The sequence below is a fragment of the Narcine bancroftii genome, chromosome 3 (genome assembly GCF_036971445.1).
Source record: "Narcine bancroftii isolate sNarBan1 chromosome 3, sNarBan1.hap1, whole genome shotgun sequence".
In the NCBI taxonomy this organism is placed as follows: domain Eukaryota; kingdom Metazoa; phylum Chordata; class Chondrichthyes; order Torpediniformes; family Narcinidae; genus Narcine; species Narcine bancroftii.
This window is the reverse complement of record NC_091471.1, coordinates 50,808,865-50,833,991: the sequence shown is the minus strand read 5'-3', so window position 1 is coordinate 50,833,991 and position 25,127 is coordinate 50,808,865. Positions and strand designations below refer to the sequence as shown.

Here is a 25,127-nt window from a genome sequence, read left to right as displayed (position 1 = left end):
CCTATGTTCTCTATTCTATCCAGCTGGTCAGCACACTTTCCACCACACATCTGTAGAAATTTGCGAGGGTTTCTACAGTCATACCAAACTTCCACAAACTCCTGAAGAGGTAGACATGCTAACACGTTTTCTTCATGATGCCTTTAGAGTTTTGAGTCCAGGAAAGATCCTCCGAGATAGTGACTCCCCAGAACTTAAATTTGCTCACTGGATCCTGGGTGGATCCAAATTCTGAAGGAATTTCAGTTGAATTCCAAGTGGAATGAGCTGGAAATGGGAACATTTGCACATGAAAAAGATGTGGACATAGAAACATGAAGGTATAGAATAAAAAGAGAAACAGAAAGAATTGTATGTCAATAATGCAAAAATAACAGACACGGACATCAAGAAGTTTTCCACAGCCCTGTAAACCTATGTCTCTATGGCATTTTCAGTCTGTCCTATCTATCCTTTGTATCTCTATCTCTAATCAATCTACAGGGGTAGTGAAATGCCTATCATCATAATTGCATGAAAGTAAGTATTTTGGTGGCTATGTACAGTGTCCTATGTATATGATAATGTACTCTGAATATGTTTCTGTTAACCTGGGTGACTAAAGTGAGTAGGATCTACAGCAGAGCATTTTTTATTGATGGCGCCTATCCTTTATGGATCTATATTACAGCATCCAAAATCTGATTCCCAATCTTTTAGGCCATTCCAGAACCACATCAAAGATTGGAAACAAAGTTGGTCAAGAACTCATAAGCAGAGTGGCAATAACACTTCTGCATCAGGTTTGGGGTTGGGGAGGGGGGTTGGAATGAGGAAGTGAACCGCATAGGTGCTTCCCAGATTCCGAAATAAGCATTTAAAAATATAAATACATAATTGTAGGATAAGTGATAAACATCACCTAGCAATCGTTTACAGAAAGTAGGTTAAATATGAATTATGCAAGAATCGATTAAAATATCCAGTCCTGGATATATATAATTGCACTCTATTTTTGTGAAAGGGCAGGGATTTTTTTTTCCCTTGAACTCACCCCCCCCCCCCCCCCCCACTTCCCCCACCCCCTTTCTCCACTTCAGATCTCTGGGAATATCTGCGTCACTAAAGGGGTACAAGAGTCAGTTGCTGTCAACTTGGGTGGACTTCAGGAGCGGAAAGACGAACCATGTCACGCTCGGCAAGGGTGTCCCGGGACGAGTTATCTCAGGTGCGGGCAGGTCACCACCACTCGAAGGCTTTGGCGGAGCCTCCGAGCAGGTCTGCGGTCCGGCTCCTCATGCACAGCGCAGCGATGTTCGGAAGGGAGTTCTGCTATGCCGTCGAAGCGGCTTTCGTGACCCCAGTGCTGTTGAGCGTCGGACTGCCCAAGAGCCTGTACAGCACTGTTTGGCTGATCAGCCCCATTCTGGGCTTTATCCTTCAGCCCATCGTGGGCTCGGCGAGCGACTACTGCCGATCCAGGTGGGGCAGAAGGAGACCTTACATCTTGGCCATTGGAATCCTGCTGCTGCTAGGAATTACCCTATTTCTGAACGGAGAAGCCTTGGTGACAGGCGAGTGGCATTAACACTAGTTTGATTAATGCGAATTTGAACGGCGTTGTTGATACATCTTTCACTAGAATATTTTGTCGGCTGGAAATCATTATTAACTCGATGTCATTGGCCTTTTACCCTATGCTCGAATAAGTTGTTTAAGGTGCATTAAAGTAATAACAAGTCGAGACTCATGAGAATAGTGTAAATCTCAGATTTGTGAAGAGCTCTGTGGGATTCATCAACTGATTGAAATGTTATTTTAGCCACCATGTCTAACAGGAGGCAGAGGAGAATTTGGGGGATCCTCGTTACTGTTTCCGGCGTGGTCATCTTTGACTTCTCGGCTGATTTCATCGAAAGCCCCATCAAAGCTTACCTGTTCGATGTCTGTTCCCATCGGGACAAAGAGAGGGCTGTACAGTTCCATGCACTGTTAACTGGTGAGCCCGCTTCATTTAATCCTCTCACTTGGCCCTCTGGAACTATCACGAGTTTCTTCTTGACTTCAAAAGAATTTAACTCGTGATTTTGCCCACCAGAGGCAAAATAAAATTCAGAGGGTCACTTTCAAACGTAAAATAATGCTTTCTATCTATTATAAAATTCCTTTGGAACCATAGAACATGACTGTGCAGAAACAGGCCTCTTCGGCCCTTCTAGTCTGTGCCAAACTGACCTGCAACCAGTCCATACTCTTCCAAACCTCTTCTATCCTCCTACCTGTTCCAATTCCTCTTAAATTTTAAAATTGAGCCTGCATTCATCACTTCAGCTGGAAGCTCATTCCACACTCCCACCACTCTCTGTGTGAAGAAGTTTCCCCTCGTGTTTCCTTTAATCCTTTCCCCTTTCACTTTTAACTTATGGCCCCTAGTTTATACCTCACCTACCCTCAGTGGAAAAAGCCTGTCTACATTTACGCTGTCTATCCCCCTCATCATTTTAAATTCCTCTATCAAATTTCCCCCTATTCTTCTATGCTCCAGGGTATAAAGTCCTAACCTGTTTAACCTTTCCCTGTAACTCGGTTCCTGAAGTCCGGGCAACATCCTAGTAAATATTCTCTGCACTCTTTCTATCTTATTGATATCTTTCCTATAGTTAGGTGACCAAAACTGCATACAATAATTATAGGAACATAGGAAGTAGGAAGAGGAGTAGGCCAAAAATGGCCCATCAAGCCTGCTCCACCATTCAATACGATCATGGCTGATCTAATTTATGACCTAACTCCACCTACCTGCCTTCTCCCCATGTCCCCTAATTCCTCTATCATGTAAAAATTTATCTAACCGAATCTTAAATATGTTTAATGAGGCAGCCTCAACCACTTCCCTGGTTAGAGAATTCCAAACATTCACTACTCTCTGGGAAAAACTGTTTTCCCTCATCTCTGTCTTAAATCTACTCCCCCAAATCTTGAGACTGTGTCCTCTCATTTTAGTTTTCCCGGCCAGTTCAAAAAACCCTCCTACATCTATCCTATCCATACCCTTCATAATCCTATATGTTTCTATAAGATCTCCTCTCATTCTTCTGAACTCGAGTGAATACAATCCTAGATGATTTAATCTTTCATCATAAGTTAACCCCTTCATCCCAGGGATCAACCTAGTAAACCTCCTCTGGACCGTCTCCAAAGCCAGTATATCCTTCCTCAAATATGGAGACCAGAACTGGACACAGTACTCCAGGTGTGGTCTCACCAGTACCTTATACAGTTGCAACATTACCTCCCTACTCCTGAATTCAATTCCTCTTGCGATGAAGGCCAACTTTCCATTTACCTTCTTAATAACCTGCTGCACCTGCAACCTAACTTTTTGCGATTCATGCACAAGCACTCCCAAGTCCCTCTGCACAACAGCATGCTGTAGTTTTTCACCCTTTAAATAATATTCAGCTCTTTTATTTTTCTTGCCAAAGTGGATAACCTCACACTTACACATTGTACTCCATCTGCCAGACCTTTGCCCACTCATCCAGCTTAACTATATCCCTCTGCAGACTCTCCACATCCTCATTACAATTTGCTCTTCCACTCAATTTGGTGTCATCCGCAAACTTGGCTACACCACATTTTGTCCCCTCCTCCAAGTCATCAATGTAAATGATGAACAGTTGTGGGCCTAACACTGACCCCTGCGGCACCCCACTTACCACTCTCTGCCAACCTGAAAAATTCCCATTTATCCCGACTCTCTGCCTCCTGTCAGACAACCAATTTTCAATCCAGGCTAATAGACTTCACCGGACTCCACTTTCCTGTAACTTACTGATAAGTCTCTTGTGCGGCACTTACTTTCTGGAAATCCAAATATACAACATCAACCTGTTCCCCTCTATCCACCGCACCCATTATATCCATTATATCCTCAAAGAATCCTAACAAGTTTGTCAAACAAGATCTTTCTTTTCTAAAACCATGTTGCGTTTGCCAGATTGAACCCTTACGTTCCAAAAGTTTCACTATTTCATCTTTAATGACGGCTTCAAGCATTTTTCTAACTACAGACGTCAAGCTAATTGGCCCATAATTTCCAGTCTTCTGCCTACATCCCTTCTTAAACAGTGGCGTTTCATTTGCTGTCTTCCAGTCTGCCGGGACCTGCCCAAAATCCAAATACTTCAAATATGACCTCACCAATTTCTTATACAACATTAACATAACATCCCAACCCCTGTACTCAATACTTTGATTTGTGAAGGCCAATATGCCAAAAGGTCTCTTTACAGCCCTATCCACTTGTGATACAATAGACAATAGGAGCTGGAGTAGGCCATTTGGCCTGTAGGGCCAGTACCACCATTTTAGATCATGGCTGATCATTACCATCAGTACCCCTTTCCAGCCTTATCCCCATAACCCTTAACTCCGTTACCCAGAAGAGTCTTATCTAACTCTCTTTTGAACATAGTCAGCGAATCCGCCTCTACCACCCACTTCTCTGGGTAAAAAAATGCTTTCTCATCTCCGTCCTAAAGGGCTTACCCTGTATTCTTAAACTATGCCCTCTAGTCCTCGTCTCCCCCATCATTGGGAACAAGTAATCAGACTTCACCTTGTCTATCCCCCTGATGATTTTGTATACCTCAATCATGTCCCCCCTCATCCTTCTAAACTCCAATTGATACAAGTCCAGTTTTTCTAGCCTTGCTGCATATGACAACCCTGCCATCCCTGGAACTAACCTTGTAAATCTGCGCTGCACACCCTCTATAGCTAGTATGTCCTTCCTCAAGTTTGGAGACCAGAACTGGATGCAATACTCCAGGTGGGGTCTCACCAGGGCGTCTCTGTTCCTATACTCCAATCCCCTCTTTATGAAAGCCAACATTCCATTTGCCTTCTTCACAGCTTTCTGAACCTGCATGCTAGCCTTCAGTGACTGGTGAACAAGTACACCCAGATCCATTTGCACTTCCCCACTCCCTAGCTTGTCTCCATTTAAATAATACTCAGCTTTCCTATTACTTCCCCCAAAATGAATAACCTCACATTTGTTCACATTGAAATTCATCTTCCATTTAGCCGCCCACTCCTCCAGCCTGTCCAAGTCCCTCTGCATTTTCCTTACATCCTCCTCACACCCCACACTGCCACCCAGTTTCAGGAAATGATCTATTTGTTTCCCAGATCCCTCTGTTCTACTGCACTCCTCAGTATTCTACCATTTACCTTGTATGTTCTTTCTTGATTTTTCCTTCCAAAATATAACATCTCACACTTGTCTCCATTAAATTCCATCTGTCATTTTTCAAGCTGGTCAAGCTTTGAAACCCTTCTTCGCTGTCCACTACATCTCCAATCTTAGTGTCATCTGCAAACTTGCTGATGCAATTTTCCAAATTGTCATCCAGATCATTGATAGAGATGACAAACAATAATGGTCTATTACTAATCCCTGAGGTGCATTTCCAGTCACAGGCCTCTAATCTTAGAAGCAATCATTCCCACTACCCTCTGGCTTCTCCGATCCATCTATTGTTGAATCCAGTTTATTGCTTCACCTAGCGCCTGAACCTTCCTGACTAACCTCCCATGTGGGACCTTGTCAAAGGCCTTAGTAAAGTCCGTATATTCAACATCCACATCCTTTCCTTTGTCAACTCTCCTGGTAACCTCCTCGAAAAACTCTATAAGATTGGTTAAACACAACCTATCACGAACAAAGCCATGTTGACTATTCCTAATCAGTCCATGGCTATCTAAATAATTGTATATCTGATTTTGTACAACACCTTCCAATAACTTGCTACTGATGTCAGGCTCACCAGCCTATAATTTCCAGGGTTACTTTTTAAAAAAAATGGAACAATGCTCTGGCTAAGAATATTTTAAATATTTCTGCCAGAGCCCCTGCAATTTCTACATTAGCCTCCCTCAAAGTCCAAGTGAATATCTTGTCTGTCCCTGTGCTTTAAGACATCAAGCACTTCCTCCTCTTTAATATGTATGGGTTTCATGACCTCACTGCTTGTTTTCCTTACTTCCCACGACTCTGTGCTCTATCCCTGGGTGAATACTATGTTTTGAAAAAATTAAGATCTACCCCATCTCTTTTGGCTGCATACAAAGCTGACCACTCTGATCTTCAAAGGGACCAATTTTGTCCCTTACTAATCTTTTGCTCTTAAGATACCTGGTGAAACACTTAGGATTTTCCTTCACATTGTCTGCCAATGCAACTTCATGTCTTTTTGTAGCCTTCATAGTTTTTTTCTTGCATTTTTATACTCCTCAAGTACCTCTTTTGTCTCCATGTTGCCTATACCTGTTAAACACCTCTCTCTTCTTCCAAACTAGATCCTCAGTATCCCTAAAACAAAACAAGGTTCCCTATGCCTTCTAACCTTGCCTTTGATCCTGACAGGAACACATAAACTCTGTACTCTCATAACTTCTCTTTTGATGGTCCTCCACTTCCCTCACACATACTTTCCTGACAAAAAAAACCCCAATCCACATATTCTAGATCCTTTGTCATTTCCTCAAAATTGGCTTTTCTCCAATTTAGAACCTCAACCCAAAGCCCAGACCAATCCTTCTCCATAATTAACTTGAAACTAATGGTATTATGATTACTGAACCCTAAATGTTCCTCTGCACAGACTTCTGTCACATGTCCTGTCTTATTCCCTAATAGGAGATCCTGTAAGTATTGCACTCGCTCTAGTTGGTACCTCTATGTATTGATTTAGAAAACTTTCTTGGACACATTTAGCAAACTTCCAGTCATCCAGCCCTTTTACAGTATGTGAGTCCCAGTCAATGTGGAAATTTAAAATTTCCTACTATCACATCCTTATGTTCCTGCAGCTGTCTGCTAGCTCTCTCTGCAGATTTGCTCCTCCAATTCTGACTGATTATTGCCCAGTCTATAATACAACCCCATTAGTGTGGTCACAACTTTCTCATTCCTCAGCTCCACCCGTATAGTCTCAATAAATGAGTCCTCTGGTCTGTCCTGCCAAAACACAGCTGTGGTATTTTCCCTGACGAGCAATGCTGCTCCTCATCCTTTCATTCCCAAACCCCCCCCCCCCACACACACACACACACACACACACACACACACACACACACACACACACACACACACACACACACACACACACACACACACACACACACACACACACACGTCCTGCCTCTCCTCCAACCAAGTTGAAATTGATGCACCTGAGAGCATTTCCACCAGGTTCAACCTGTTGACTTTTAAAGGTACATCCAATTTTAGCATAATCTTTTCCCTCCTCCACTCATCTATCTGCTCTAGAACTCTGAATCCCCTCCCCCTGCAAATCTAGTTTAAACCCACCAGAGCAATACTAACAAATCTTCCCACAAGGATATTAGCCCCTTCCAGTTCAGATGTAAACCATCTGGTAGAAACAGTTCCCAAGTTCCCTGGAAGAGAGTCCAATGATGCAGACACCTGAAGCCCTCCCTCCTGTAACAGCCCCCTCCCCAGTTCAGGATAGTCGGTCAGCATGGACGTGACTCCATTCTATTGTGAATAGAAGCCTGTCAGTTTTACATAACTTCCAGTCTTTTGGAGTTACTGATGATGCATCACTGTACTTGCTGGAATTTAGAAGAACAAGAGGGAATGTTTTACAAACGTATAAAATGATGAAAGGCATAGATAAGATAGAAGTAGGTAAGTTGATGCCATTGGTGGAGGAACCTAGAACATGGATTTGCTGGTGCTGTAATAGCATCCTGTTGATGTCTATGTTAACTGTGCTGCTCCTATTCTACTAATCTTATCCAGTCTCCCACCTCCTTCAGCCTTATAGCCCCCTTGTGACATGGGCTGACGTAGTGGGAATTGTTTCTTAAAAATCTTAATTATTACTGTAGTCCCAAGGTTATTAAGAAGCTCTTGGCAGTGCTTGGGCATGAATCACAAAAGGTCGATTTGCAGGGTAGTAAATTCAGGGTAATACGTATAGGACAGAGATGAGGAGGAAATGCTTTTTCCTGAAGGTGGTGAGTGAGTCTGTGGAGTTCGCTGCCCATTGAAGCAGTGGAGACTACCTTCGTACATATATTTAAGACCAGGTTTTTACATTGTAGGGGTGTAGAGCTCGTTGAAAGAATCAAAGACTTGTTGATCCAAACCAAGGCTTTTATTAGCAAAAGACAGGAGCTCTTCGCAGGTGGCCGACCAGTCCGGAATGATCCGACCTGGCTAGGGACACAACCCTTTAAGGCCCAGACAGTAGGCGTGGCTTAGCTCTCAGCCAATTGCTGTAAGCACAGTCTAGATACTGTAACTATATACACTATATACATTGGTGATAGATCTGTACTAACACAAGGGGAAATATGGGATTTGGGGAAAAAGCAGGGAAGTAGAGATCAGCCATGATCTCATTGAATGACAGAGCAGACTTGACGGGCCGGATGGCTGACTCCTGCTCCTATTTCTTAGAGTGACTCAGAATTGCAGGTTAATCTACAAGCAGAAACATCCTTTCCACATTCATCCTGTCAAGACCCTTCAGGATCTTATATGTTTCAATCAAGTCCTCAGCAATTTCTGATATATTCTGGATAGCCAACATTCCTAACTGGAAATAAATATGACAAATACTCAGGACAAAATGTATCACAACAATAGCTTATTATGTGCAGAGATGAAGAACATACAAGACAGAAAAAGTTAATGGATGTAATTGGTAACCTGTGATATAATGAGTATGAATTTTCCCAGGAGTGTCCCTCTGCAGGAATTACTGAAATTACAAATATTCTAAATTCCACATTCTAAGCTTGGCTTTAAGTTTATGAACAAAAGTTGAGCCATTAGTTGGATATATTAAAGAAATACTTAACAGTTTTGTAAAGTTGCAATGATTAGTTCCTACTTTTAAATTCTGACTGAAAAAGGTAAGTATGTCTTATGCTGTCTTAACCACCCTATGTTGGCACATTTGGGAAACGTTGGCGTGAAGGCCACTCTGTTCATCAGTATTTCTTACTCCCCTGCCATTTACTGTGCTGTTGGATTTAGTAAGCTTCCTAACAAATACCAAGATATGACATTTAAGTGAAACAGAAGACACTCATCGGCACTGTCTAAATTATTTAGAAGGTTCTGTTTTTGACTTTGTTAGGGGTTTTTATTGCAAATTGTTAATTTTTTTAAATAAAATTAAATAATTTTATCTTTTTGTTTCCTAGGCATTGGCGGTGCTGTTGGCTACATAGTGGGTGCTATAGAATGGAAGAACACTCCTCTGGGTCGTGCTTTAGGATCTGAGTATCAAGTTATTTATATTTTTGCAGCAATTATTTTCATCACATTTCTAACAATACACCTCTGTAGCATTCCAGAAATCCCACTTGGTCAGGAAGTAGATCCTCAAGAATCATTTTTGCTGGAAAATAATACCACTGAATATGGAACTATTGAGAATCATAAAGATGAACTTCATGATCCATGTGCTGATACAGTAAAATCTTTGATTCCAGTGAAAAAATTGGAATCCAGTTCACTTATCACCTACAATAAACCACATAATGATAAGGTAATTATGCTCCTGTGTGACTATTATTTTAAAATTACGTTATTTCTACTGCTAGGAGAGAAAATTATGCTTTAATGTAGTTTATCCAAAAAAAATTTTGTTCTAAATTCACGCAACTTAACGAAACACAGGTTAGACCGCACCTAGAGTATTGTGTAGTTCGGGTCATCCATTCGGGTCAAAGTAGATTCACCAGATTGTGACTCTAGATTGGCAGACTTTCGCTACAGAAAAAGTTTGGATATTTTGTATTCATTTTCCTGGAACAATTGAGATTGGGGGTGACCTGACAGAGGTACATACCATTATATATATCATTGGAGAGATAGAATCATTTTTTTCATGATTAGGCTAATCAAAAGTAAGAGGACATAGGTTTAAGGTAAGAAAAGGAATTTTAGGTATTTGATATATTTTTTTAATATATATATATATACAAAGTTTATTTGATGCCTGGGGGTGTTGGACTACATTGAAGGAACACATAGACATGCACTTCCTTATTGTCTTTTTCCATAAGATCAATTACATAACTATATACCACGGATGGATATTTTTCCTATAACATTTATATTTATGTTTATCAAATGATTCTGATAATTCTTTTTTAATTATAAAAACAATTCCAAATATATGTTATTAACTGAAACATTTTAAATTCACATTATTGCTTCAACCCATTTGAGGCAATAAACTCTAAAACAGAGGGCTTTTACAAAGATAAAAAAATCATTTTCTATTTATATCACACATTTCCATCTCTGCAAAATATTTTTGCATGTCCATTCTCCACAGCATAAAAGTAACAGTTTGAAGAAGATATTTTAAAGTAAATTGAACAATGACATTATTTCCTTATGTTGTGTTTTCAGGTACCAGGGCTTATGTCCCTAAAATCCTTGATTAAAACACTGCTCAGGATGCCTCCACAATACCGTTCTTTGTGCATTAGTCACCTCATAGGATGGACAGCCTTTCTTTCCACTATGCTGTTCTTCACTGACTTCATGGGACAGGTAAAAAATAAAATCTAGCATTGGCTGATGTGAATTTTGAATGTCCGCTTTATTTTAACACCCATTATTAACTTGTTTCTCCAATATAGAACATAGAACAATACAGCACAGAACAGGCGCTTCGGCCATGGATGTTGTGCCGACTCATATATCCCTTCCAAAAAATGTACTAAACCCACCCTACCCCATAACCCTCTATTTTTCTTTCAACCATGTGTCTGTCTAAAAGTCTCTTAAATGCTCCTAATGTTTTAGCTTCCATTCCCAGCAAGGCATTCCAGGCACCCACACTTTCTGTGGTTTTTTTTTAAACTTACCCCTGATGTCTCCCCTAAACTTCCTTCCCTTCACTTTGTACATATGTTCTCTGGTGTTTGCTGATCCTGCCCTGCTGGCTGTCCACCAAATCTATGCCTCTCATAATCTTGTAGACCTCTATCAAGTCCTCTCTCATCCTTCTATGCTCCGAAGTGAAAAGTCCCAGCTCAGCTTACCTTGCCTCATAAGACTTGTTTTCCAATCCAGGCAACATCCTGGAAAATCTCCTCTGTACTCTCTCCATAGCTTCCATATCCTTCTCACAATGAGGTGACCAGATCAGAACACAATACTCTAAAAGTGTAGTCTTACCAAATATTTGTAGACTTGAAACATTACTTCTCTAGTCTTTAATTCAATCCCCCTATTAATGAAGCCCAGCATCCCATAGACCTTTTTAACTATCCTACCAGCCTGTGCAGTGACCTTGAGTAATGTATGGACTTGAACTTCAGGGTCCCTCTCTTCATCTATATTCTTAAGTAACTGACCATTAACCCTGAACTCAGCCTTCTGGTTAGTCCTTCAAAGGTGCATCACCTCACACTTATCCAGATTGAAATCTATTTGCCTCTTTTCTACCCAACTCTGCATCCTGTCCATATCATCTTGTTACCTTCGACAACCTTCAGCTTCATTCACAACATCTCCAACCTTTGTTTCATCTGAAAACTTATTGATGTATCTATCTGCCTTTTCATCTGGGGTCATTTATAAAAAATCACAAAGCGCAAGGGTTCCAGAACAGATCCCTGTAGCACTCGACTGGTCACTGACCTCCAAGAAAAATACTTTCCTTCCACTACTACTCTCTGCTTTCTTCCTACAAGCCAATTTTTTACTTGTGCAGCTAATTTTTCACTGATCCAGTGACTCATGACTTTCTGGAGCAGTCTCTCATAGGGGACTTGCTAAAATCCATGTAGACCACGTCTACCTATCGCCCTATTCTCATCAATTTCTTTTGTTACCTCCTCAAAAAAAACTCAATTAGACTCATGAAGCATGACCTTCCCTTCACAAAGTCATGCTGTCTATCCTCAAGTAGACTGTACTTCTCCAAATGCTCTTAGAGCCTATCCTTAAGTATCCTCTACATTAGTTTACGTACCACTGAACTATGACTCACTGGTCTATAATTCCCAGGATTCTCCCTATTTCCTTTTTAAAACAAGGGGACTACATTTGCCATTCTCCAATCTTCTAGCACATCCCCTGTGGCCGAAGAGGATTCGAAGATCATAGCTACTGCTCCAGCTATCTCTTCTCTCACTTCCCATAGCAGCCTGGAGTATATCACGTCTGGCCTCAGGAACTTAGCAATCTTGATATTTTTAAGAAGATCTAACTCTTTTGCTTCCTTAATGTCCACATTCTCCAGAACACATGCCTGTTAATTTCAACCTCACCTTGATCAAGGTCTTTTTCTCTTGTGAATACTGAAGCAAAGTATTTATTTAGGACCTCCCCAACTTCCTCCACCTCCAGGCACATGTTGCCTCCCTTATCCTTTAGTGGCCCTACCTTCATTCTTGTCACCCTTCTGTTCTTTACACATAGAATGCATTAGAGTTCAAATTAATACAACTGCACCAGTATTTTAATTTCCATGAGCTGCTCGTACATTGCATTAATATATGCATTATATTTTCTGGTCAAAAACTCTCCACTGGAGGAACTCAGTGGATTGAGGAGCGTCAGTGGGAGAAAAATAAACGGTCAATGTTTTGGGACTGAATGATTGAAGATTCATTTCTAAAACATTGATTTTTTTTTTTTTACTCCCACTGATGCTACTTGACCTCTTTACTCCACAAGATTTTGTTTGCTCCAGACTTTCAGTATTAATGTTTTCCATTCTTTTCTCCCAGATGTTCATTTTTCTTTTTTTTTAATCCCTGAAACTTTTTTTACATGGTGAGGAGAATGAGAAAGGAAATAAGAGATGCAAAACTAGATTAACAGCAGAGATTGGTGAATAAAGTGTTAAGTATACACTTGAGTCTTTCACTCTTGAGGAAGGATTTCAAAATACTCTTAGTTCTCATCACCCTCTGTCCGGGAATAACATCCTGTTAAAAGAGTCTCAATTTTAACTTTAATCTTAACAGCCCTCATCTCAATTTCACCAGTACCTCAGGTGTCTCTATCCTCTGTCTCTACCCCTCAGTTGATTTTTGTGACATGATTATCCTAAATTCATTGTATCTGAATATTTGAAAGATAAAAGCTGTTGTCTGCAGACCCCATCACACTCTCCATTCCCAAAACACCAAATTGGAGTCAACTTGTCTTATATTGAAGACCAGGTTGGATAGATTATTACTTTGTAGGGGAATTAAGGGATATGGGGAAAAGGCAAGTAGGTGGAAATGAGTTCGTCAGCAGACCAGCTATGATCTCATTGAATGGGAGAGCTGATTTGATGGGCTGGATGGCCCACTCCTGCTTCTACTTCTTAAGCTCTTAACTTGGTGTCAGATTTGATCGTGTGGTGTGTGCTGGTTAGTTACCCAGCACTCCTTAAATAGATGTGTGTTTCAGTAGGACCAGATATTAGCTAGCGCTTTGCAGAATGAGCTTACTTGGAGACTGAGAAGAATGTTGAAGGTATGGATCCACTAATTTCATCTTCATATAAGTAACCTTGGTGAAGAAGTGATCACAAAATGTTTTTTTAAGTCTTTTGATGATTTGGTATAATTGTTAACATTTTTGATGAAATTCCAAAACATTGGGGAAAAAACCATGACAAAATTAATGGTACAACTCTTCTGTCAAAACTTTTGAGAGGCCTTTTTTGGTGAGGCTTTTCTTTGCCCGCCATGTTTTGTGGTGAGCCTTGTCTTAGCCCACCATGTGTCTCAATTGCATCAGACAAGATACCCAGTGCATTGTAGGGTTTTAATGCTGCACTCAATTTTTTGGAATAATTAGTTTTTCTCTTGCCAGTCCTATTATAATTAATAATCTTTTTATATCCTCTTTGTCAGATGCAGGTTTTGGGGAGTGATGTAGACTGGGGATTAATAATTTTAAATATATTTTTATTTGAGTTTTTATTGAGCAAATGAGGCCAAAACTTAAATCACCTAACAGTAATTTTTTCAGATATCTACAAATCAGACATTTTGTTCAGTTCAAGTTTTCTGATTTTCCAGATTTCTGAAAAAAAACATTCTTGATTTGCTTTTTGACTTTCAATTTTCCCATAGAGGCTCAATATCGATTATTTATAGTGATCTGATAGATTTGAGAACTGTTTCCCTAGATCAAGAGTGATTGGGAGCATGATTTGTCACTTCCAGGTGAGGACTTGGATATGGCTCTAAATTTGATTAATTAATCCTCCTTTTGTTTGAGACATTTTTGCAATTTAAAGTGGTGCTTAGGGTGCATATTTCAAAACTGGTTATTTCGCTTCTTTTCTGATATTGATCCATTATGTGATAAATGTAAAATTTTTGAGACTTCATTGATACAAATGTTCTGTCTTGCCCTAGTTTAGAAATTTTTTTTTTTTTGGAAAAATTACTTACAAACTCTTATCAACCATTTTTAATGTCAAATTAGAACTTTCCCCCTTAACTGCTTGATTTGGTTTTTCTTAAGAGGGAATATTATCAACTTCATCTCAGATGCAAATTTTAGCTTTTACCTTGTTGGTAGCTAGACGGGCAATTTCGATGAAATAGAAAGACAGCAGCCCACCTACTCATATTCAATGGTTACAGGAGGTTATGTCCTTCCTCAGTTTGGAAAAAAATAAGATGCGTTAAAGATGTAAAGGTGAATTTTTATAAGATGTGGGACCCATGCATAGAGTATTACCAGAATTTAAAGGTTTAGGGTGTTTGGATACTTCTGAGAAGTAAATGTCATCTTTTGTTTTCTATGTGTTATGTCTCTGTGTTACTTGGGAGGCTTCTTAAATAACTTAGGAATGCAAGATTCAAATAACAAGTGACTTTATATACTGATGCCTTCCACCATCTCAGGAAACTGTTCACACACTCACATACTCACAATGGTGCACTACCATCACTACAGTGAAGAAGGATGTATTCTTACGTGGTTACAAAATAGTTTACATTATCCTGACTATAATAACACTATGTATATTAAATATGAATATTAACCTTGTTTAAAGGGAGGGGTTTGATTAATGAGGGGGTGTTTGTTCTCTGCTTTTTCTTTTTTTTTGCTTTTGAATTGTTTTGAAAATGGGGTTGTTTAAGGGTACTTGGCTTTCTCATATATTTCTTCACATATATTGGATTAATATGTGTGTTTGCATTTTTAATTAAACTCAGTAAAAGATACTTTTGAAAGAAAAAGTTTTTCAACTCATGGGAATGGTAATAATACAATGCCTATTAATAAAGTTAGACTGAGTCTCATTTTAACCATATCCAACCTCTGGGAGCCTGTTCGGTAGGCAATTGAAAATGACAAAGAGAAACACAAAAGCTGCAAAATCTGGAATCTTGAGCCAAGAGTTCAGCAGGTCAGGCACCATCCATACTTGAAATGGTCATTCAATGCTTTGTAGGAAAAGATGTCCCACATGATCATTCTTTTTTTTTTGAAATTTTTATTTAATTGTTTGCATCATTACAGGAAAAAAATGAATAAAACATTAATCAAATATCCATCTTCAATTATACAAAAATGATTCTTCCCCCATCCAAAAGTAAGAAAAAAATACACCTACCATTTGATATACAATAATAGTAGCATATACAATCATTGTTATTAAAAATTACTAATTAAGAGGAGTGGATAAGATAGAAGAGGTGGACAGAAAATTATCCATAAAATCCATATATGGTTTCCAAATACTGTAAACATTTTCAACGATTCCTTAAATTATATGTAATTTATTCCAAAGGTATACAATTTTGCATATTATTATACTATCTACTTAATAACACTTCTTTAATTTTTCCATGATGTTGCTATACATTTCTTTGCAGTTGCAATTGCAATGCTTAAAAAAAATTCTTGATATTTGCCCAATTTCAATTTTATATCCTTTTCATAGATGTCTCCAAGTAAAAATAGTCTCGGATCCTTTATCTTTATCCTCATAATTTGTCCTAATAATAAACTCAGTTCATTCTAAAACCTTTCCAGTTTTTCACAAAGAAAATACAATTGATGAAGAAAATTATATTGAACCATTTGATATCTAACATTTACTGTATTCGTAACATTTTCATAACATAATTTTGACCAAATCTCCTCCTGAATTTATATATTTAAATCTTTCTCCCATCGCATTTTTGATTTATATAAATCCTTTTTTTATAGTCTCTCATAATTTTTTATACATATTAGTATTAAATTTAACAAATGTATCTAATATCTTCAAATTGACTTTTAGTCTCAAATCTGCTCCATCTCTTTTTCAAATACATTTTTAATTGATAATACGCAAAAATTGTATTATGTATATTATATTTATCTTTTTTCTACTTTACCAATTGTCAAATAAAGAATTATTCAATGTAAAAGGGAAGAAGCTGATTTTGTTTTAACATTTTTGGTAATTGATCATTCTCAATTCCTTTCTCAATATGAATTCTATTCTATATTTTTAATACATGTTTCAATACGGGAAAAAACTTTTAGTTCCTTTAAACAACTCAATATTCCATTTATACAAAATTTAACTCCGGAATAGTTTCTCCAACTATATTCATTTCTATTTGAATCCCAGCTTGTTTTTCACTCTGTTGATAACAGGACGACAAAAACCTCAATTGAGCTGCTTCAAAATAATTCTTAAAATTTGGTCGCCTTAGTCCCTGATCAAATTTCCACATTAATTTTTCTAAACAAGTTCTTGATATCTTACTTTTCTAAAGAAATTCACGTCTTATTTTATTCAAGTTTCGAAAGAAAAATTTTGGTATTTGAATGGGCAATGATTAAAACAAATATTGTATTCTTGGAAAAATATTCATTTTAATACAATTCACTCTTCCTAATAATAACTCATTGGTAAACCTTTACATCTTTTCAAATCCTCTCCAATATTTTTAACAATGGCAAATAATTTAGCTTAAACAAATTACTTATACTTACTAATTTTAATTCCTAAATATTTAATTGCTTCATTTTGCCATTTAAATCTTGTCAATCTTTTACATTGAGAGCAATCCATATGTGCCTTAGACATTACTACACTTTTATCAACATTAACTTTGTAACCCAATACTAACACATACTCTCTTTAATCTTTCATTAAACTTATTTAAATATATTTCTGGTGTTACGAGCCCAAAGGACCCCAAAACCCAGCACCAATAGATATTCACCAAGACAATTGACTTTCAAACAAAAGTTATTTTTAATCAACTTCAAACATGAAAATAGAATCGAACTTTAACTTAACTCTATACTGTAGTCTATATACTAACCCAAATTATCCGCTTCTGATTCCAAGTGCATGTGTATGTAATGTGTGTATAAATTTAAGAAAAGTTCTCCAGCAAGACAATGGTCAAGCATTTTATGACATCAGTTCAATTAACACCTACTTGTGAAAGTTGCTTACATTCTCCAGAGATCTTGTAATGTGAATTCTTCAGTTTTTCAATAAGATCTGTTATAAAATGTGTGAATGTATATTTTCTTTAAAGTAATTGTAACTGAGTTAAAATTCAGTAATAACTAAACTGTCTTTAAATATCGAAAAATATAACAATTCACAATATCTTTCTTTCTTTGGCTTGGCTTCGCGGACGAAGATTAATGGAGGGGTAATGTCTATGTCAGCTGCAGGCTCGTTTGTGGCTGACAAGTCCCATGCGGAACAGGCAGACATGGTTGCAGCGGTTGCAAGGGGAAATTGGTTGGTTGGGGTTGGGTGTTGGGTTTTTCCTCCTTTGTCTTTTGTCAGTGAGGTGGGCTCTGCAGTCTTCTTCAAAGGAGGTTGCAGCCCGCCAAACTGTGAGGCGCCAAGATGCGTGGTTTGAGGCGATATCAACCCACTGGCGGTGGTCAATGTGGCAGGCACCAAGAGATTTCTTTAGGCAGTCCTTGTACCTCTTCTTTGGTGCACCTCTGTCTCAGTGGCCAGTGAAGAGCTCGCCATATAACATGATCTTGGGAAGGCGATGGACCTCCATTCTGGAGACATGACCTACCCAGCACAGTTGGATCTTCAGCAGCGTGGATTTGATGCTGTCGGCCTCTGCCATCTCGAGTACTTCGATGTTGGTGATGAAGTCGCTCCAATGAATGTTGAGGATGGAGCGGAGACAGCGCTGGTGGAAGCGTTCTAGGAGCCGTAGGCAATGCCAGTAGAGGACCCATGATTCAGAGCCGAACAGGAGTGTGGGTATGACAATGGCTCTGTATACGCTAATCTTTGTGAGGTTTTTCAGTTGGTTGTTTTTCCAGAGTCTTTTATGTAGTCTTCCAAAGGCACTATTTGCCTTGGCGAATCTGTTGTCTATCTCGTTGTCGATCCTTGCATCCAATGAAATGATGCAGCTGAGTTAGGTAAACTGGTTGACCATTTTGAGTTCAGTGTGCCCGATGGAGATGTGGGGGGGGGCTAGTAGTCATGGTGGGGAGCTGGCTGATGAAGGACCTCAGTTTTCTTCAGGCTGACTTCCAGGCCAAACATTTTGACAGTTTCCGCAAAATAGGACGTCAAGCGCTGAAGAGCTGGCTCTGAATGGGCAACTAAAGCGGCATCATCTGCAAAGAGTAGTTCACGGACAAGTTGCTCTTGTGTCTTGGTGTGAGCTTGCAAGCGCCTCAGATTGAAGAGGCTGCCATCCGTGCAGTACCGGATGTAAACAGCGTCTTCATTGTTGAAGTCTTTCATGGCTTGTTTCAGCATCATGCTGAAGAAGATTGAAAAGAGGGTTGGTGCAAGAACGCAGCCTTGCTTCAAGCCATTGTTAATGGAGAAGGGTTCAGAGAGCTCATTGCTGTTTCTGACCCGACCTTGTTTGTTTTCGTGCAGTTGGATAACCATGTTGAGGAACTTGGGGGGCATCCAAGGCGCTCTAGTATTTGCCAAAGCCCTTTCCTACTCACAGTGCCGAAGGCTTTGGTGAGGTCAACAAAGGTGATGTAGAGTCCTTTGTTTTGTTCTCTGCACTTTTCTTGGAGCTGTCTGAGGGCGAAAGCCGCACTGTGATTCTGGGAGAACATTTTCGGCGACACTAGGTATTATTCTATTTAGGAGAATCCTTGCGAAGATGTCATAATACATGTCATAATAAAGTAACAATGTTGACAGCATTATATACAAGATAAAATTTAACATCTTAATATAACACTATTATATTGTTTAAACCTGATATGAACAATTTGCAAATTATATTCTTGTAATATCAAACTCCAGTTTAATAATCTTCTGATCTTGTTCTTCATTTTATTCAAAAACACCAGAGGATTGTGGTCAGTAAATACCACAATTGGTTCTTGAGATGTACTGAGATACACATCAAAATTCTGCAAAGATAACACAATTGCCAATAATTCTTTCTCAATAGTAGAATAGTTCCTTTGATGAACATTGAATTGCTTTGAAAAGTAGGCAACTGGATGGGCGATTTCATTATGTTTTTGCAATAAAACTGACCCTGCTGCTACCTCACTCGCGTCTTCTGCTACAGAAAAAGGTTTATCAAAGTCAGGAGATTTTAACACAGGATAATGACATAGTATCTCCTTTAAAATTTCTGAAGCTGTCTGACACTTTTTAGTCCACACAAATTTCTCCTCTTTCTTCAAAAGGTTGGTTAAAGGAAGAGCAACCTCAGCAAAATTTCCTATATCCTGCCATTCCTAAAAACCTTCTCACTGCCTTCTTACCATCGGGAATCGGAAATTCAGAAATTGCATTCATTTTTGCTTGAATAAGTCAACTTTACCATAACCAACTACATAACCTAAGTATGTCACAGTGACATTTGCAAATTCACTCTTCGCTAAGTTAACAGTTAAGTTTTGTCGGACTCTAGCTTTACCCTACCCTCAACTTGGTCTATGTGTCGGCTGAGTCCAGTGTGCTCATTGAATGAAGCACTAGGATAACGTATTCGGTTTCACAATCAGTTTATTACATAGCACAAGAATAAAGCTTAACAGAGCTCTGGTTCAGTCATTAGTTCATAGGTCACCTCAGTGAACTATTTTCCAAGACTGACTCCTACCGTCCAGTCTCTTCTGTTTATATAGATCAACAATGTTACACTGACCAAGAGTTAGCTTTCTTTGATAGGCTCCTTGCATAAGATTTATCTCAAGCAATTTCCTGTTCTGCAATTGTCTATCTTAATCCCCAAGGCCAGAACATCCTGTTGTTTTGATCAGAGGTAAATCCATACCCCAGATATTTCTAATTATTGCTTTGTTCTCGTCTTGACCATATCTTCTGTTCTAATCAACACCTCCCGTGTACCCTTATGACTCAAATGTGGTTTATCCATTTTGTTCTACTCTGACATTCTTTGTACTTTTCCATGATTACTTAACTCCTTGGTTCCCACAAGTCCCTCTTTTGGTCTCATGAAACTTCTCCCTCATATTTTAAGGCGAGTAGTTTGGATCGAATTCATACCGCCTTAGTACGATCCTCCACTTCAGCAACCAAACCTGTTACTGTGGCAATCTGCCTTCTAACTCTAATTCCCAATATACATGTTATTATAATTAAAAGGATAAGAATTATTCCAATTGGGTGTATAGCTAATCTAAAAACAGCTGACGCTTTTGGAGATCATCCATAGAATATGTCCCACCAATGATGGACGGTGAGGGAAGTGACTTTGTCTGCGATACGCACCAGCTGGCCTTCCTTATAACTCATTTTAAGAACAAGCTGATGCAGTTCTCTTCCCTCACGGGCAAAGCTTGGGTGACTTCTTTATTGGCTATCATCAGGTCATGCAGCCTAGTAAGATTAATCACCGGAGGCACAGGATCTATGGAACGAACTGTCATATAGCGTTTTACCTGTGACCAATGGCCAAATCTATGTGTCTTTTCCATCCTAGGATCAAATAAAGTGTATACTGCTTTTACACATTTGTTTATCGGGGGTTTGTGGAGAATACCATCTAGATATATCACCCACATTCTCGACACACATACGTGTTGCGGTCCAATTTCGGATATAACAGTGTAATTTGAGGGTCTCAGTTCCCACTGGCAAGTGCCTACTGAGTTTTCCATAGAACATGGCTCATAAACGGCTGTCTGATTATGGACATACCATCCCAAATGGCCAGTGGACACAACCTTTCACAGAATGGATCCTATTCTGAACATCTACCCATTTTCCTTGAAATATTGGATACCAAAAATTATTCCCAAACAGCTGGGGCAGTATCCGATACTGACACCAAATCTGAGCATTCGTAGCACTAATCATTTCCATAGTAATGTTGCATCCTTTCTTATCACAGCGAGGATATAGGACGAGGTCGGACTGTCAAATTCAAAGTTTCACCCCTCTGCTTAATCCCCAACATTTGCTCCCAGGTCTGCGAGTGAAAGGGATAAACCTTTTGTTCTAATTCTGCTCATAACAGTTGCCTTTCTACTCCTTTCATCATACAATATGTATAATTATTATTCAGACTTGTCTGATTCTTTATCACTTTCTCCAATTCCTTCTCTACTTGCGAATTCTGCTTCCATGTCATAACGTCCATGAGTTAGTTCGACACCTGTTCATGCTGCAATCTCTTATCCCACACATTCCGCAGCTTTATTCCTTCACCAACTAATCCTCCCACAGTCTGTAATTTATCCTGCAGGGTCTCTATGTCCATGGAGTGTAGAGCTCCTATCCCTGTTCCAACCCTGCCTCAGAACTAGGGGTCACAGCCTCAAGATTCAGGGTTGTAGATTAATAGAGGTCTATAAGATTGTGAGATGCATTGATAGGGTGGACAGTCAGCACCTGTTTCCCAGGGGAGGATTACCAAATACCAGAGAACTGATTCTTTATTCAAACACACAGAAGGGAGTTGTTCTAGTGAACTGGTGTGGACTCGAAAGGCCGACATGGCCTGTTTCCGCTCCGTAAATGGTTATATGGTTATGGTTAACACCGTTCCCAACAAGTCCCTTTTACTTCTAAATTTGTTAGATGGTTTTTCCAAACTCATCTCTATCTCAGTTACATTGCAGATTCCCGAAGTCTGAGTTTCATATTCTATTTGGACTGTTACATTTAACACATGGGGGGAATCTAACTACTGGAGTACGTGGTAAGCATGCGTCTCAAATGTCCCATATTAGTTTCTTCCTGACGTGCCGACCTGACCAGCCATCCTACCACCATTCCTTGTCTCCCACTCATTTCAGTGTTGTTTTAAAGCCATACCACTTGGTCCCATTTAGCACAACAGTATGCCTATCACTGTTGGTCGAGTTTTCTTTCTTCTTTGACCATTCCCTTAGCCATTGCTTATTCTCATATTGGGAAGAGTTAATGTTGACTTCACAAAATATTGTCACTTCTGCTTCCCATTTTCTGGTTCATCAGGTTAACTCATTCCCCCTTACACAGAATATTTTCAGCGTACCATTGATGGGAAGATACCCCACATCCTTCACAGACGATCATTCTAATCCCAATCATGCATCTTTTACCAGCTGCGCATGTAAAATTTTCCTGTTTCCAATTCCCATTCAGTTTTTCCCACCCAATTATTGAAGTGTGCTGGTTCAATGTTGGTGGCAGCATCGCGGCTATGACCCGGACCACTATTGTCAGAACCAATGGTATTACAATCAACCACATCATTCTGTCAACTTCAATATAGATATATCACTTCAAATACTGATATACAGTAACCATAATCCAATAGTATCTTTAAAGGGACCCGTAAAAAAAATTCTTAGTCCACAGTTTCTTCACAGGGCCTCAGTCATCTCCGTTCGAGTCTGTTCCAGTGTCCGTCTAAGTGGGTCCGTTGCTGGACACTGACTCCAGTGATACCAAGTCTCTCCTTTTCCTTGTAGTCGAACTGCGTGTGATGTTCTTTGCACCACTCTGTAGGGCCCTGTCCACCTGGGCTCCGACCACTTTCTTTTAATCACCTTTAGCAGAACCCACTCCACAACGGATGGTATCGGGGTTTCATCTTTTGTTCGGTACTTGTAACCTGTTGTGAAAAAGCTGATACCAGAGCTGTTGGTTTATCATAATAAAGCTTACATCTCATGGGGCTTATTTCTTCCTTCATGGTCTGAATCCCTGCTCCAGGTCCCAGAAACTGGTGTCCCGTTTGTAGTTCATACGGAGTAAATCCTGTCACAGAACTTACCGAACTCCTTATTGACATCAATGCAGGGGTAACGCATCCACCCAATTTAATTTGGTCCGTGCCTGCACTTTCCCGATCTAACATTTTATTGTTTGGCTCATCCTCTCCTTTTTTCCTTGGGATTGTGGATGATACACTGTTCCAAAGGCATGTTTTAATCCCAACACCGCTTCTACCTCCTGTAAATCTTTACTCTTAAAATGTGTCCTATTATCCGACCTAATCTTCGTAGGAAATCCGTGTATAGGAATAGACTGGTTGATTAGGAACTTAATTACCGTCTTTGCATCTTCTCTTTTGGCAGGGATTGCCTCCAGCCAACCTGTATACACATCTACTGCTACTAAGAGGTTTTGATATCCCCTTACCCTCTCTATCATGTCCGTGTAATCAATTATAATTTCCTGACCTGGTAACCTAGGCAACAGAATCTGTCCTTCATGAGGTTCCACAGTCGCCCTGACATTATATGTCGTACATACCTTACACTCTCTGATATGATTCTCCACCATCGCCGGCAGGAAGGGGTGCCACCAATGTATCAAATACCTTATCATCTGTTTCTTCCCGCAGTGGGTTAACCCATGCGCCTCCTCCAGGAGGGGGTTCATGAGTCCAGATGGCAATACTGGCCAACCGTCCATTGATCTCCAGTCCTTGATCTTCGGTTTCCCCCCTTTCTTTCCATACCATCATTTCCTTGGGTGAGGCCTTCACTTGTTCCTGAATTACTACTCTAACCTCACAAGGCGGCAATAAGTCTTGTGCCATTCTCTCTGCCTGCATCATAATAAACTGAGGGCCATACCCTGCTGCCCTTTATGCAGCCGTATTCGCTTCCTGATTTCCCGAGCTACCATCGTATCCATTTTATCATGGCCCTTACATTTAATAACTGCAACTGCCCTTGGTTTCAGGAGGGCCTCACCCAATTTCCTAAACATCCTTCTCGTGTTTAATTGGGGTCCTTGCTGCTGTTAAAAATCCACTTCTAATCCATTGACTAAGCTCAACCTGTATTGTCCCTACCACATATGCTGAATCTGTATATATATTTACCTTCTTTCCTTCTGCCCATTCTAATGCTGCTATCATTCCCTGTAGTTCGGCCAGTTGTGCTGACTCCTTTCCTTTCACTGTCCCTGTAATAATTTCTTCAAATCCTTCTGTAGTTTTCCGTACTACCGCATAGGCGGCTTTTAATCTGTCCGTGGCGTGTCTGTAACACAACCACCTGTAAATAAGGTTTCGTCTGGTTCTTTCAAGGGTGTGGCCTGTAAATCAGGTCTTATTTTAATGTCCCTTAGTACCCTCTTTTCACAACAGTGTGGTTCTCCCTCTCCCATATTGTCTGCCATGTTAATGCCTTCATGGTTAAACATAATATTTGGGAGCATTCAAGATCTTCTCTAGTCTTGTCTGCCGCAGTGACGTCATTGTAAACGCCATCGAGTTCACAAATGTGACAACACTGTGGGTTGTTAATACCGTCAGGGCATGTCCCATCACTATGTGCACCACCTTTTGTAAAATTTTTGCTACCCCTCCTGCATGTCTTGTACATGGTGGGTGTCTGTCTTCAGTCGGATCCAGTGTGATACTCACATACATGAGCACACATCTTCCACCCTCTTTTTTCTGAAAAAGGACACCATTAATTGTGTGTATTTTTTCAGAAACATCCAAAAAGAAAGGGTCTCTATAATTTGGAATCGCCAAATCTATGGTGGTTGTAAGAGCTTACTTAAGTAGAATAAAACTCATCTCAGCCTGTGCAGTCCAATCAAGTGTAGCCCCCAGATTCCTCATCCCCTGCTCATTTACCAAAGTTTGCAGTGGATGTGTCAACCCACCATATGATGGTTAAACTGCCTACTATAACCCGTCAAACCCAAAAATGAAAGCAT

General features: G+C 39.7%; 1 protein-coding gene across 1 annotated transcript in view; it reads left to right on the top strand.

Moving 5' to 3' along the window:
- Positions 1–1,165: 1,165 nt before the first annotated feature.
- slc45a2 (solute carrier family 45 member 2) overlaps positions 1,166–25,127 on the top strand; it is a 47,860-nt gene continuing 23,898 nt past the window's right edge. The window contains exons 1-4 of the mRNA XM_069923067.1: positions 1,166–1,553; positions 1,802–1,978; positions 9,232–9,578; positions 10,451–10,594. Of these exons, the coding sequence (XP_069779168.1) occupies positions 1,166–1,553; positions 1,802–1,978; positions 9,232–9,578; positions 10,451–10,594 (1,056 nt within the window). The remainder of the gene's footprint in view (positions 1,554–1,801; positions 1,979–9,231; positions 9,579–10,450; positions 10,595–25,127) is intronic.